The sequence below is a fragment of the Lissotriton helveticus genome, chromosome 11 (genome assembly GCF_964261635.1).
Source record: "Lissotriton helveticus chromosome 11, aLisHel1.1, whole genome shotgun sequence".
Taxonomy (NCBI): Eukaryota; Metazoa; Chordata; class Amphibia; order Caudata; family Salamandridae; genus Lissotriton; species Lissotriton helveticus.
In genome coordinates this window covers 449,575,871-449,592,070 of record NC_136072.1, presented here as the reverse complement: position 1 = coordinate 449,592,070, position 16,200 = coordinate 449,575,871, and the positions used below count along the sequence as shown (strand labels likewise).

Here is a 16,200-nt window from a genome sequence, read left to right as displayed (position 1 = left end):
AGTATTGTAGTAGACAAACAATTCCCCATGTAAATGCGGCCAAGTGAATCCATCTCCTTCCTCCACACACTCCAGATGCTCAAGAAGATCTTCAAATGGGTCCCCATCAACACTCGTAGAACTGTTACCAAAGCCCTCATTGCCATCAAATGGACTGTGGCAGCGCACACTATGCTGGAATCAACACTCAACTGACCAGAAGACTCCAGGCCATAGAAAACTACCCTCAACCTCCCACTCCCATCACCCCACACATCAAAGAACTCCACTGGCTCCCAGCCCACAATGGAGCACCCTTCATACTCATCATGCACACATTCACAGCCTTGCAAAACATTGGCTCCACATACCTAAAAAAACACAAACCTTCACAAACTTAGAAACGCTCGCTTATCCGGACTCCTACCGGCGCAAAACCCCTGTATATGCAGAACCTGATACAGCGGTCGCACCTTCTACTACTTTGCTCCTAGAGCCTGGAACGACCTGCCCACCACAGCCCCCTCTTCAGTTCTTGAATTTGACAACAAACTAAAGATCTGCCCCTTCATTAGCACCAGCGCTGGCTCAACACATACACTTCCCACCAGGATACACTACTGGGGGAATTGTGGGATTTTCTAATACGCTTAAGTAGCATAACGTACACCACTCCTTTTGTACTGTTTCACTGCAGCAAACTTTTCATAATTGTTTAAGTCAGTACTCCAATCGCAGTTAAGATTTCGGCTTTGCGAGTACTTGTTTTGTCAGTACCGAACATCCCCTTGTATTGTTCCTGTGCACAGTGAGTGTTACACTCGTTTTCGGCTGCTAACGCATGAACCCAGACTGGCCACGCCACTCGTGCTGTAAGATGAAACGTTTGACTGGCACTAATGTGCCTGAATGAACTCCGGCGCATGGGCCTGCACACGTAATGCGTCCTCGGCCGTGCCTGAGAAAGTGTTAGGTGTCTTGGCTGAGAGCTGACGGCTTTGCGGCTCGCGGCTGCGGCTAATGACTTTCAGCTGTCCCGGCTCGCGGTCCCCCTTTCTCCATGACGTCAATGCGCCGCCTGTAAACTCCGTGAACCTTTCGGTCGGATCATCCCCCAGCCTTGGAATATTTAATGTGGCTTTTGCCCGTTTGCTTTATAGGTGAATCACTCATTAGGCAAGCTGTCGTTTAGAAGTTTGTCCTACATCCAAATAACGTGTACTTTAACTTCGCTTGCTGGCTCGGGGAAGCCTCCTTTCTGATAAACTGTTTATGTAACGCGGGTCCCGGGGGTCAGTGTGAGGGAGCTCGTGGGAACAAGAGCTCGACTTTTCTAGAGCGTGCTTCCACCAAATTAAACTAAACAACATGCACGTGCATTTGTCGGGCAAACTCTGTTGAAACGTGCTGAGCTGTTTTAATATAACGACATAAGCAGAGGTTGTTATTTACAAACTGTAGCTGTTCATGTAACTAGGCGCTGCATGCATTCCTGTTCACTTCTACAGGCTAGCTTGGGATTGTTTCTTTATTATGATCAGCTGTTAAACACATCCTTTACCTCCATGTTTTACAGAGCAAACTGATAAAATGTATTGTTGGTCGGCTGCATGTTAAAGAAATGTTGCTTTTAATACCTCTGCATTTTACCCACAAAGAGAGCATAGGTGTTCTATTTTGGTTAATCTCTCATACTGGTTGAGGTAGGTGTAGTTTCTTGCAAATCTCTCACACTGGTTGAGGAAAGTGTGCTTTTTCAGTAAATCTCTCACTCTGGTAGAGTACGTGTTTTCTTGGTAAATCTCATAGTGGTTGAGGTATGTATGCTCTGGTAAATCTCATACTGGTTGAGGTAGGTGTTCTTTTTCAGTAAATCTCACACTGGTAGAAGTAGGTGTTTTCTTGGTAAATCTCATATAGTGGTTGAGGTAGGTGTGCTTTTTTGGTAAAACTCATCTTGGTTGAGATCAGGGTCATAACACCTGCCCCGCAGCCCCTGTGGGGCGGGCCCCCCCCCTGCTGCAGGAGGCCCCCTCAGCACAGTACTCGGGTCTGAGTGCTCCAGATAAAATCCCGAGTGGGAGCCCCTCCGTGAACATTGCAGGGGGGCCCCTTAAACTTTTGTTACGCCACTGGTTGAGATAGGTATAGTTTCTTGGTAAATCTCTCATACTGGTTGAGGTAGGTGTAGTTTCTTTGTAAATCTTTCATACTGGTTGAGGTAGTAGGTGTGTTCTCTTGGTAAATCTTTCACACTGGTTGAGTTAAGTATGCTTTTTGGTAAATCTCATACTGGTTGAGGTAGGAAGTTCTTTTTTGGTAAATAGCTCATACCTGTTGAGGTTGGTGCGCTTTTTGGTAAAGCTCTCCTACTGGCTGAGGTAGGTGTAGTTTCTTAGTAAATCTCTCATACTGGTTGAGGCAGGTGTGTTTTTTTGGTAAATCCATCACACTAGTTGAGTCGAGTCACAGTTCTGATTTGGCAAAGTGTTGCACAGTAGGGTTTGTTGCAAGCGCCAACTAGGGGAGTCTTCGACTCTCTTCTAGGCTTCAAGGTAAAGTCAAAGCACAGAAATAGCCACAGGAAGAAGCCCTGGAAACTAAGTGATTCCAGTGACGTTCGTGGTTTGGATAATGGCTAACAGGTGACCCATAAGGTATTCATCCTTCTGGGACCACTTATGTTACGTTTTCATTTTTGTAGATATCATTTTTATTTTCGGGCATCCGCTATTACAGGGTTTCCTGTTTATAGCGACCCCAGCAGCCGGATCCCGAACTAGTCCAATCCCTTTACTCCTATGTCTTCGAGTAAACTCCCTCTGGAGCGTTTCGTTTATGCAGCCTCTCTATTTGCTGCTTTCCCCTTTACGTTTACTGATACTTCAATTTTTCCCTCTTCATTCCTATAGATACACCTGCATCATTGAGAGCTGTACATATTTGTGGTTGTGAGTAGCAACAAGTCCCATTGAACACCATACGCAGACTGCTGTGTCAGGTTTTAGCATTTTAGCTTGTATTCATGTTTGTCTATTTTCTTTGTCTTTTTCAGTTAACTTTTCATTCTCTCGGGCATATTTTAATCCAAGTCCTGATGATGATTCCGAAATGATTGGATCGAAATGCCATCAACTGACTGTGCAGACCCGCCTAAATAATTATAATTGAGAAACACGGGCTGCATACCGATTGTGTAGATTGTGGTTCCCTTACTGCGTCATTTGAATCATCTACGCTTGACCACTGAGCAATATTTTTGCGCCGCACTGTCACTTATGTACACAAACGTTCTTTAATTCTTTATTATTAAAACAATGTTTTGTATCCTAATATTGTTTCCTATTGGACGTCATATAATTGCTTTAGGGGCCACTTTTTTTTAAAGGGATATAATAAAATGACATGCATAGAGGCTTAGTTTGTGATTATAATAGTTTATTTTTGTAATGACAAATTAATCACTTGTTACAAATGATGCTGCAACAGTAAAAAATGACCAGCACTGGCAAAACCAGTAGGTCTACCTATTTAGGTGCTAATGCATACAAACTCAGGCATGCAGAAACGTGGACTTGTACATGGCTATTTACGTTGGACCGATTAGTTTTTCCAAAGCTTTTCACTAATAGACCCCACTGTCACTTGTGTGCATAAACATAAATGTAATTCTTTGTTAAAACATTGTTTTGAATCCTATAAATTTTTCTTATTTGACACATAATTGCTTTAGGAACATCGGTCCGTTTGAAATTTGATAAATTACTCCTGTCTTTATACTTTTCAAGGTTCTCCTTGTGTTATGAAACAAATTTTTTAATATCTTGCATGTCTTTTCTGAACGTCTTTCAAGTCACCCTTTGTTTGTAACAAGTGGAAAAACATAGTATCTGGCCCTGGAATACATGTAAGACAATGCATTATACATGTTGCTTGTATTAGAACATCAAGCTCCAGAATTATTGAGCTTGTTAATGCTTCCTTTCCCAAGAGATGGTTGTGGTAGAGTATAGAAAATTAACCTAAATATGTTTTTTTTATTTCAGTTGTGACACTCTATGCCACATTAGGAGGCCAAGCAATAGCGCATGGTTTAAATGAAACGGAGGTAACCCACATCATTACAAGCAGCGAACTTCTTAAAACAAAGTTGATGGTAAAGATGCAACTTTTTTAACTCGTCTTTTGTGTTCCTTATTTGTTGTCTTGTTTAGTTTTTTACTTTTTGTTAGTTTTCGTTAAAGGAAGCTGTACCTATTTAGAAGACCTCCTGTTACCAATAATTAAATATGTAATTGAAAAAAGTAGTTTAGAGAGGGTCAGCCCAGTTCAGCCACTGGCTTTCATTCGTTTTCTAGGTCTGACTTGACAATGCAATTTCCACTGAAATGCACGAAGGGCTATTTTACATCTTAAAACGTTCACTCAATGATCCTGCTGTTTGTCGCATTTAATTTCTTTTCTCCATTGTGCATGCTCTATAGAAAGCACTTATTCGTTTTTTACCCATCATTGGTACAACCACTAGGGCAGGTTTTAATGTGATAAATAACATGCTGTTTGTGAATGCCTGTGTTTAGACGTTTTGGTATAACAAAGCATATTTTTAAGCTGCATATGGCCCCCAGGACCTCCTCCATTGAGAACGGAGCATATAACTTCTCAATTTGTTTGACCATCACCCTGGGAAAGGTTAATCCTTTCAGATATTGGTCTTGTTTGAACTCCACTTAGTTTTTTGAAACACAGTCACTTATAAATGTACCTAAAAAGATTCACTTTGTCCCTTTCATCATGTTTTGGGAATGTTAGCCCCGTCTTATAGGCAATGTACCCTGTCCCTGTTTTGTTTAGCTTTTAAAGTTTTAGCAAACTGTGAGGGCTTAGTTCCCGGTTTCCTAAAACGTACTGTTTAATGGCACGTGAGGCAGGAGATACGCATGCTCTGCCTACTCCTGCGATCTAGTGTTGGGTCCGAAATTAGGCAAGGTTTTCTTCAAAGAAGTCTTGAGTCACGAGGTCGAATGACTCCTCTTCTTGGTGATCTCGTGCATGGGCATCGACTCCATTGTTAGATTGTTTTCACTCTGCCATAGGGTTCGGACTTGTGTGCCTCTGCTCCATGTTTCAACTCCTCATCGATTCCTCGGTTTCTTTACTGTCCTTGATGGTATTGTTTTCAATCGCGCTTTTCCACTTCTGCGCTACTCTCGCATTTCCTCGGTTCAGGCTTGGACTGACCACCCTTCGGGGTGCTGCCTGTCTTGGGCCTACCTTTTCGTGTATCGCCGGCTCCATTGAAAACGCACTTCTAATGAAACGGACGCCCTTTAGGTTTTGCCTGCGTTGCCATGTAAAATGTCACACACCGACCAACAACTAGTGTGCAACCTGTGCCTTTTGCCCGTCCATCGAGGAACCAACTGCGACGCATGTAAGGCGTTTTGGTCTGAGACAACCCTTTGGGATCGAAGGGCTCGTCACCTGGAAGTGTCTCAAAAAGGCACAGATGGCACTTCCGACCTTTTCGGTGAAGAACATGCTCAAAAGGAGCCGATCACAGAGGAAGATAAGGCTCTCTCCATCGACGAAAGATCTGACTCCGACCTGTAAACAGACATGGAGATTCAGGACTTACCATCTGGTCAGCGTGTGGTTACTGTGATCCCAGCCTCCGCCCCTCTATTTAAGCAGACCAAAACATTTTTGGCACTACCGCTAATAAAGGCCTTCAGGTCATGGTCGGATCCGAAAACCTGGTTCAGATGCCCCAGCGCTGTAGATTTGTCATTTTTGTTACACAAGGGAACCCAAGGAAGCAATATGCTAGGGACCTTAGGGAATTGTATCTTTATACAGGACAGTGGTCCCTAGACAGAAGACATTTTTAGGAGATAAATATAGACTAAATAGGCACTAAGTTCTTTGTCAAGCCGGACAGTTTTATTTTCTAATAAACAATTTTTACAAAAAATCTAGTGTGATAACAGCAGGACGCCAGCCGATGTCCAACTAACACACTTAGGAAGGGGACAAACAAAGAATTTGGAGGCAATATGAACAGTCTGTGTAGTACAATTCACAGTCAGACAATATTGATTGCACACTATTGCTGGCATCAAAATAGCACAATTCATACACATATAGTGTGACCAAGGTCGACGACGTTTCGAACCTATAACTTATTAAAGTTTCATCTTCAGGACATCAAATATATGCCTTCTTTTTTTATAAAAAAAAGTCACAATTAACTTTTTTAGCCCGTACTAAGGGCAAAAATTGCCACAACATATGTTAATACAACAAGGCAAAAGAAATTAAGGGGGAGAAAAACAAAACAGAATACACAGATTAGGGCATTTCTTCAATAAAAGAGAGATGATCACACACACAAAGTATCCAAATAGTTTGTTACACCAATAATTACCCGTTAAGAACCAAACAAAAACATTCAAATGTAGTAGATTCATTCAAAGTTGCAAACATTAACCAAGAATGAGATAACATTTACAATTAGGTCGAAGGACCATTAGTGCAGCAAGTGACATAGTGACGCGAAATGTGCTCAGTGAAATTCGATTGTCATAGTGCAGTGCACGCAGCGGAATGTGATAGATGGCCAGCGAGTGATTTTAAGAGAACTATGTCGGAGCCCTATAAGCTCCCTACACCATGGAGCGGACAACCAAACCAGTGAATTCCGATACGGCATGAGAGTGTATGTACCTGCAAGGCTGGTATGGAGGCCGATAGCCTGGGTATTAAGGGATTGGTCCGCGTAAACCGTATAAAATTAGTAATTAGAAAAGGATTAGCAAAAGATAAAGCAGTGGTCACACCGCTAACGAGAAATTGACAGGCCCATATGCGCTTACCGAATTCCAGCAAGACAACCACAGCTGATAGGGAAAATTGCTGGAAAGAGAGCAATACCGTAATTACTAATTCGTTGTTACAGGAATCAAGAAATTACGCGTGGGCAAGTGAAGTGACAACCTAATCATTGATACGCTTTTACCGAGAAGTAGCTAGGGACGGGCCGTCAATGCGATCCGCGTCCAAGGGTGAAATCGCCCACACAACCATGAAAAACCGTTAACCAGGAAGTAAGGGTAACGGAGTCATGTGACACCGGAGTAGCCAATCACGCGCCTGTATTACGCGGCCATTTTGGAACAGTCAAAGAGCATAGGTGTAACACGGTATTGCTTACATCGGCCATTCGTTACATCGTGTGACCATATTGCAACTATGAAAAGACTAGCGGCGGACACATTCCTACACTAGGTAGTAATCCATAATTAATTCAAGCCCCACACCGTAAAAAACTATAGTGAGGGGATCAAATCAGTGCATCAATGCTAAGCACGGCGGCGGCCAAGTAAAGACAGACAACCCAAGAAGTACCCGTGGGGCAGACATTTGGAGTGGCATAAAATTAGGACAGAATGCGTACAAAAGGACGTGTTTGTTAAAGAAGCGGAAATTAAAGTAGTGCACACATCGTGATAGCCTACATTAAAAGCATAGCAAAGTTGGTTCATTCATTTAAAAAAAATCTGTTAATAAGGCACAGAATTGTACGGTTCTTTCGGGATGATAGACAACGTGCAGCATATAGCTTTAGATGAGGACCACATAATTACAGTCAATCGAATCCTTAGTAGACACAGTTTTGGAACAAGAGAACAAGGATTATATACATAATAATACTGTACAAGTATATACAGAACCCAGCATTATTACAAGATTGCAAAGCACATAATAATTCAACGATCTTCAATGTATGATTCATAATAGTGACGTCCAGTCCTCGGCCCGGTTGAGCCCATTATGAATACTTTTGGTTTTGAATATCCAGTGAAGTACTTCCTTATTCAGAAGTTGGTGCACATTGGCCCCTCTTGGAGGTATTTTGATTTGGGTGATAACAGTCCATTTGAAATCCAATTCTGTGTGAGCCTTACTTCCTGGTTATCGGTTTTTCATGGTTGTGTGGGCGATTTCACCCTTGGACGCGGATCGCATTGACGGCCCGTCCCTAGCTACTTCTCGGTAAGAGCGTGTCAATGATTAGGTTGTCGCTTCACTTGCCCACGCGTAATTTCTTGATTCCTGTAACAACGAATTAGTAATTACGGCATTGCTCTCTTTCCAGCAATTTTCCCTATCTGCTGTGGTTGTCTTGCTGGAATTCGGTAAGCGCATATCGGCCTGTAAATTTCTCGTTAGCGGTGTGACCACTGCTTTATCTTTTGCTGATCCTTTTCTAATTACTAATTTTATACGGTTTAGGCGGACCAATCCCCTAATACCCAGGCTATCAGCCTCCATACCAGCCTTGCAGGTACATACACTCTCATGCCGTATCGGAATTCACTGTTTTGGTTGTCCGCTCCATGGTGTAGAGACCTTATCGGGCTCCGACATAGTTCTCTTAAAATCACTCGCTGGCCATCTATCACATTCCGCTGCGTGCACTGCACTATGACAATCGAATTTCACTGGGCACATTTTGCGTCGCTATGTCACTTGCTGCACTAATGGTCCTTCGACCTAATTGTAAATTTTATCTCATTCTTGGTCAATGTTTGCAACTTTGAATGAATCTACTACATTTGAATGTTTTTGTTCGGTTCTTAACGGGTAATTATTGGTGTAACAAACTATTCGTATACTTTGTGTGTGTGATCATCTCTCTTTTATTGAAGAAATGCCCTAATCTGTGTATTCTGTTTTGTTTTTTTCCCCCTTAATTTCTTTGCCTTGTTGTATTGATATATATTGTGGCTATTTTTGCCCTTAGTACGGGCTAAAAAAGTTAATTGTGACTTTTTTCTATAAAAAAAGAAGGCATATATTTGATGTCCTGAAGATGAACCTTTAATAAGTTATAGGTTCGAAACGTCGTCGACCTTGTCACACTATATGTGTATGAATTGTGCTATTTTGATGCCAGCAATAGTGTGCAATCAATATTGTCTGACTGTGAATTGTACTACACAGACTGTTCATATTGCCTCCAAATTCTTTGTTTGTCCCCTTCCTAAGTGTGTTAGTTGGACATCGGCTGGTGTCCTGCTGTTATCACACTAGATTTTTTGTAAAAATTGTTTATTAGAAAATAAAACTGTCCAGCTGGACAAAGAATATAGTGCCTATTTAGTCTATATTTATCTCCTAAAAATTTCTCCTGTCTAGGGACCACTGTCCTGTATAAAGGTAGATTTCTGTCCAGCCCAATCCTATGGCATCAACTTCTTTGGACCAAGAAAATGATTTGGTACCGGGCCGATCTTCGGTACCGATCTGACAGGCGCCCTTGGTGCCGACCAAGCATCCCACTATGACTCCAGAAACCTTGGTACCAAAACCTTCAGAGTTTAAATACTCAAAGGCATCATAATCTTCCACATCTCCTGTTGAACGTATCCTAGAAAAATTGGACTGTCCTCACAGAATAATTTACATACAGGAGAGACCTGGTCGGATCCTTGCTTCTCCGCGTCCCAAAAAGAAATTCGCATTTAAGGCACTAGACATTCTGCTTCCTTCCTAGAAGAAAACGATGGACAAGGCGCTAGCCCAGCATACCATCCTGGTCCTAACACGCCTCCTCCTCTACTATCATGTAGTTACCACTAATTCATAGGACCTGCTCATTTGTGGACAACAAACTGTGGGTAAGGTGCCCAGACTGATTCCATGCACTCCCATAGTATATGTGAGACCAGCTAGCTCACGGTGACGCCATGAGTCCCCCTAACCCAAACAAGAAGCAAATGGTTTCTGGCAACCACCGAATATGACAACCCTGACCCCTCTGGGATTGAGGAAACCGATCAAGATCCTTTTTCGCTCACTCATGCACTCTTGTTCTCAAAGAAAATATAAAGCGAATACACAGTGGGACTTTTTCAGTATATTTATTGAACAAATGTTATTCTTGTATAAAATACATGTGCTGCAATAATCATTAGACTGAAGCAGATGAACGGGATTAGAAGCACCAAAAGAGTAAATAGCAGATATATTCTTCGTTCAACCAGGTGTATAAATGATCTATTAGACGTTCACCACTTGAATCAATGCCAATTAGACGCCCCATTTGACTCATGTTTAGATTATTATTATGGTATTGGTTATTATTCCTGTATATGATTATTTCACTTATTCCCCTTCTATCACTATGCTCCATCATATAGCTCACTCCTCGTTCACTTAGGATTTATAAATGAACTGTTATGTGTGCACCATTTGATTCAATGTCTATTATACTCCCCATGTTAGACTCATGTTTTTGATTGTTACCTTTTCCTATATTTGTAAAGCGCTAGGATATCCTTCGGGATCAAGTTTGCGCTATATATACCTTTATAAATAAATAGTTCCACCAGGGTGCTAAGGCAGTGTATGTATGCAGGCATATAATGCAAGGTTGTAATTCGGCATACTCCTACCATGCAATCCCTACTGTGTGTATGTCTAGAGTGTATGCAGGTGTGTAGCCAAGAATCCCCCACAAGATGATCCAAACCATTACCTGTCGGGAAAGAATGTAGGACCCCATCTTGGTCAGGAATTGGACACCCCTCACGGAGATGTCAGGCAGCTGCTTGGCGAAGCCCCAGCATGCAGACCTTTCGTTATCAGTGGAACTGTCTCCTCTGCCAACCCCTGTAAATGCTTCTTTATTTATAATAATAAGCATCCTTGCGATGTATGCGTAGCTTGTCATTGTTATGGTTTCGCCCCAAGTGCAATACTAGGTACTCCCGGCAAGACCAACACAGAGTGTGCAATCTGTTTGTCACCGGAACACGAGGAGACTTCTGTGGGGATGCTTGGCGTTCTGGTCAGAGAAAACACTTCGGCAGCGAAGGGAGCATTGTTGGGCCCAAACCACCATGCAGCAACGCACAGAAGATGTACCAGCATTTCGGAACCCCACTGCCCTTGGACCATGGCAGCATGGCCGGAGTGGGAACAGAAGCGGGCCCTGGCAATTCCGCTCAACTGGGCCCGGGAGGGTGGGGGTGCTAGTGTCAAGCACTGCTGCCGCTTTTGTTATAGGGGGCTGATATTGCAGCACAGCTGCAAAACAGCCCCCAGCAACAAAACCAGCCTCCTCGGGTCAAAAAACGTCCAACACCCTTCCGGCCCACTGGGGAAACACCTGGTGCCCGCTACGGCCAGTCTGGACGCACAAAGACAAATCCACTCCGCCTGGAAAACCTTTGGCTAGCAGAAAATATGAGGCCGTAAAATTTGTTATGGAGCCTGTACAGAAAAAGGCCACATCGACACTGCCGAAGTCTGGCATGTACACTGAACCGATTCAGCGAACATCGGAACCGAAGAGAGCTTTGGAACCAAAAGATGTTTCATCACCAATGCCATTGACACTGAAGCTAGCACGTAAGCCGTCTGCATTGAAACCTGATGCCACAAATCCACAACGGGGACAAAACCCTCTTTGGCACCTACCAGGTCTTCGAAGCCGAAAGCCACCAAAGATTGCGCTGAGTCGCGGCAAACACATTTGCCGACCATTCTAGAGCACATGCTATACAAGCTCGACAGGGGACAAAATGCATTTTTTGTACACCTCAACACTAGGAAGCTAGGCACCAAAGCACAACTGTGTGTTCCCTTACGCTTCCCAAAAGGAAGAACACATTTGAGGAGGACTTTGCTGAGCTTGAACGAGCCAAACCACCAAATAAGGACAGAGGCACAAGCCTTTCATTTGCCCTCTTTTTCCTCCTACTCAGTCACCTCCTCCATCCTCACCTACTCTGCCTTCACCACCACCAAAGCCAGTGCATCCACCCTCTCTTGAACACCTGCCCTCAGAGCAGACACATTTTTCTCCAGATCAGCCGCCTACTGGTGATGACCAAACAGAGCAATATAATATCCCCAATTTCACAGAACACTAGAGATCCCAATACTGCCTCTGACCTATGGGATTTTTATGATGCTGATCCGGTGAATGATACCGATCCTAACATCTAGCCATCCAAACCACCTCCGCTGAGCTGCTGCTTACCATAAGGAAATTCTACACACTATACATGATGATTTCTTAGTGGACACACCTAATAGGCCGCAGAAAACAGCTGTCACAACCTATGCTTAAAGGCATATTGTCCTCTACATAATACAACTTTAACCCCTTAGTTGCTAGGCCTTTCCCTCCCCTGTGCTAAGCCTTTTTTTGGCTATCTGGGGTAGTTAGCGCTTAGGCCCCTGTAACTTTTTGTCCACATAAGGTATCCTCGCCAAATTTGTCTCCTTTTCTTCCATCATCCGGAGTATTTTAAAGGTACCCAGGGTTTGTGGAATCCCCTGGAGGGACCCAGAATTTAGCCAAAATACAACAAATCTTTTTTTAAATGGGGAAAAAGTGCTGCAGAAGAAAGCGTCTGTTTTTTCCCTGCAAATGGTATTACCAAATGGTTTGTGGTGCTGAAAGCAACCATCCTCACAGCTTTCAGGGACAGGCAGACTTTTGACAGAAAACCAAACTTTTTTACACAGTTTTGGCATTTTACTGGGGCATAGCCTATTTTTGCCACTATTTGTGCTTTCAGCCTCCTTCCAGTTAGTGATAGAAATGGGTGTGAAAGCAATAATGGATTCCGGAAAGCCATACATTTCTGAAAAGTAGACAAAATTCTGAATTCAGCAAGGGGTCATTTGTGTAGATCCTTCAAGGTTTTCTTTATTGAAACCTATAGTTGAAAAGAGGAAAAATTTAAAATGAGTTGAAAAAGCAGCCATTTGTGCCAACTTTTTCACCTGTAACTTCCTCTGAGTATGACAGACTCTTGAAAGCAATACATCCGCTGGACCCTTTTGGTTGTGTGGGTATATAGGACTTCTAGGTTTATCAAGAACCCGAGAAACCCAAAGCCGATAACTGAGCAGCGCCTTGCAATGGTTTTTCATTGTGTACGGGTATATAGCAATTAATTTCGTAAAATATAATGAGTGAAAAATAGTTATCAAAGACACCTATGCATTTCCGAAATGGGATGAAAATATAGACTATAGAAACAGTAGCTATTTCACATCTACGTAATTGTGGGTATCCATATTAGCATGTAAATTATAGGACATTTTTCAAAGTAACTTCTTTTTCACACATTGTCTTACATTTGGAAGGCAGAAATGCACAGAAAGTCAATAGGTAAAAAATCCATCAGTAAACTCACGGACCACTTCCTGAGACAAGGACACACCACAAACGACATAAGGTGGACTGTAATTGAACAGATTCCAGTCCACCCTACTGATAACGAAAAACGACTGCTATCCAAAGAACAACGCTGGATCTACAGACTGTCTACCCACACCGAGGGACTTAATGACAATCTCCCCTGGAACAGCCTGAACAAATAAACATGTAGCCCCATAGAGAATTAACTTTGTCTGACCTACGCATACACCCTCTCCAGACTATTAAGGTCGAGGGCAAGAACACACTGCACCATTGACGCTGACATCTACCGTGCAGCTTGAGCATCTGAAACTCCGGTCACGATGCATATCATTTCAATCCCTTAAGGACCCCTAGTACCCCACACACTGTTTATACTCATGCAGCTCAACATTGCTATCATATGAGGAGTTTTGTCTAGCACCATACTACATGACCAAAACGCCCTCATCCCCATTTCCTGATATACTATACCATTCACTATAGTATTTATTGGCATCTCCGACACAAGCAGATGCACCCTCACACATGCCCACCCACGCAGGCAGAGATGCCTCAATGAGTAGCACAGACTCAACCACATCGCCTCTCACATTAGACTGTGTTTGAGACACTTAAATTCCTCTAGAGACACCAATAAACACTGACCATACTGGTTCCTGCAGCCCCATATACACTATTCACCTTAGTATATATTGGGACCATCAATCAGGGCATGAGTGTATGCATCTCCCTCTTTTTTCTGTCTACCCTTACAGGTAAACACGCCCCTTTGAGTAGCTCGAGAGCAAGGCAGACGCTACCCACACAAGTCCGCGCCTCACACGCCCCCAGCGAACAGCGCAAGATCGGGGAAAAACACTAATCACAGAGTCCCCGATTACGAACAATGAGCCACACCTAGGACACCGTGAAGGTGCTTAAATGCCTGCAACTCCGGGAGCTCTTTTCCACCGGTGCTCACGACCGGACAACAGGTTCCTTACGGGTCTGAAGAACTTGTGCAGTAAGTAACAGAGGCCGCCCCCGCTCGCGGTACAGCCGCTAGTCATGCTGCCACCGGCGGTGACTGAACGAGCATATCTCTACCGCTTGCAGCACTGGGCCACAGCCTCCCTCCCCCCGCACGCACACATTGAATCTTCTTTTTCTCTCCCCCCCCATCTCAGAGTGCAAATAGTCCCGGCCCCCGGCATAGGTCCATGGAGCTTTGTCCCCTGAATATAGGTGTAAGCAGTTCTTTATAAATCCTTCATTGCATTTATCTGACCGCACTTATATCGCATATATTGTGAGATCGGCTACATGCCACGTTTTGTCACTAGCGCCAACACTACCGCCTTATCCGTTGACATGTTTAGGCACTAAGCGCTGACTCACTTCATGTATATGGCCAAACATGATGTGCCTTTACAATGTGTTTCTCTGTCTGTTTTCCTTTTTCCCTAACAGGTACAAACTGAGAGGAAACACCTCTTACATATATAAGCACCTTAGCGCGTGCTTCACACTCAGGGAACTGACAACCCTATAGATCTCTATAACACCCTCACACATATTAGGTCCTGAAGAAAGCCAGTAGAAGAAAAGGCCTGGCTGAAACTAGTCGACCGCACTGGACGTTGGAGACCATAAGTCTACCATGCATGTCAAAAGCCTTTGTTTTTAGTCACTGCCTGGAGCCCATCAATAAAGTAATCTTTGGGACCCCAAGGGCAGTATTTTAAAACCTCATGCAACACACACGCATAGCACACTCACAAAATCAATAAAACCCGCTCCGCAGTAATCTGGCGTCCCAGCACACCTGAGGCACACTCGGTGCCTCGGGTGGGGCCCGATGATGAAACATGGCACCAACTAGGTTGGTGGGTGAGGGCCTTCATAAAAAACCAAATGGTTTCCCATACAGACACATAGCACACTAAACAGAGCTAGTTCTCGTTGGTTGATAACAGCCTGAAAATGTTACCACGTTTCTGAACCGGTTTTCTTGCCATGACCTGGAATTGCAGATACAATGTTGCAACCTGTAAATGCATGGAAAAATAAAATACTGTCACAAACACTTTTGCCAAGTTTATTACTATACTCATGGAGGACAGTAGCCTGTGATGTTTCCCAATGCAAAAATCAATCCTCAAATTTGGAAGATTTAAGCTGCTAAATGCATAAAAAGCAATAACTGCTACATCGGAATAAACAGTACGTATAGTTATGGACTTGGCCACTTTCACTAGCATGTTTTGCATGTAATAGTATTCTATTAGCAGTTTCTTCTTGATAACATGGTTTGAGTTCAGATACGATCAGATTTTCGGTAATATTCACCACTTTATCATCCTTTGTCAGTACTACAATTTTACCCTCTGGTATCTCAAGACTCAAAAAGTTAGAAGCAAAGAATTGGAACAAATCATTTTTGTTATCTTTATTTTGTATAAATGTAGTTTACACAATATCGTGGACCAGACCCTCGCCGATTTCTTTCTTCCTTTTTTAGAGACCCCTCTATGTAATGGTCAAATACTATGTCTACTTGTTTTGATTTGATAAGTATGTTCTCCACATAAGGCTTAAATATATAGGTGCTGTAGTCTTGAAAATTGCCTATGTTGTCGGGTTTTAAGAAATTGATTATTGCCGATCCATCCACAATAACACAACTTGCAGTGTCTGGAATGTTATTTATGTTATATACAAGCACCATTAAGCTTCTCCAAGCAAGAGATGATGTCAGACTTTGTCCCTTTTCTTAGCAATCCTCCCTCTGAAAGTGATGGGGGATAAATCACAAATCGAGTGTTGCAAGAGACATTGTCTTCATGGTGAACCTGGTTATTTAGTTTTCACTCAATCCCATTTCTTCATTGAATTGTCCCAGTAAGTTGGCAATTAGAGGTCACTGCACTAGGATTATCAAATATAACAACTGCCCCACCATCTGATTTTAAATCCTTGTTATAATGCTCATGCATCTGATCAGGAGATATGCA

The 16,200-nt window shown here is 43.0% G+C and overlaps 1 protein-coding gene across 2 annotated transcripts in view; it reads left to right on the top strand.

Annotated features, from left to right (window-relative positions):
- Window positions 1–16,200, top strand: part of ACSL3 (acyl-CoA synthetase long chain family member 3) — a 725,290-nt gene that overhangs the window by 317,942 nt on the left and 391,148 nt on the right. For both annotated transcript variants that reach the window (XM_078665968.1, XM_078665969.1), the window contains exon 4: window positions 4,026–4,135. In XM_078665968.1, the coding sequence (XP_078522094.1) occupies window positions 4,026–4,135 (110 nt within the window). The remainder of the gene's footprint in view (window positions 1–4,025; window positions 4,136–16,200) is intronic.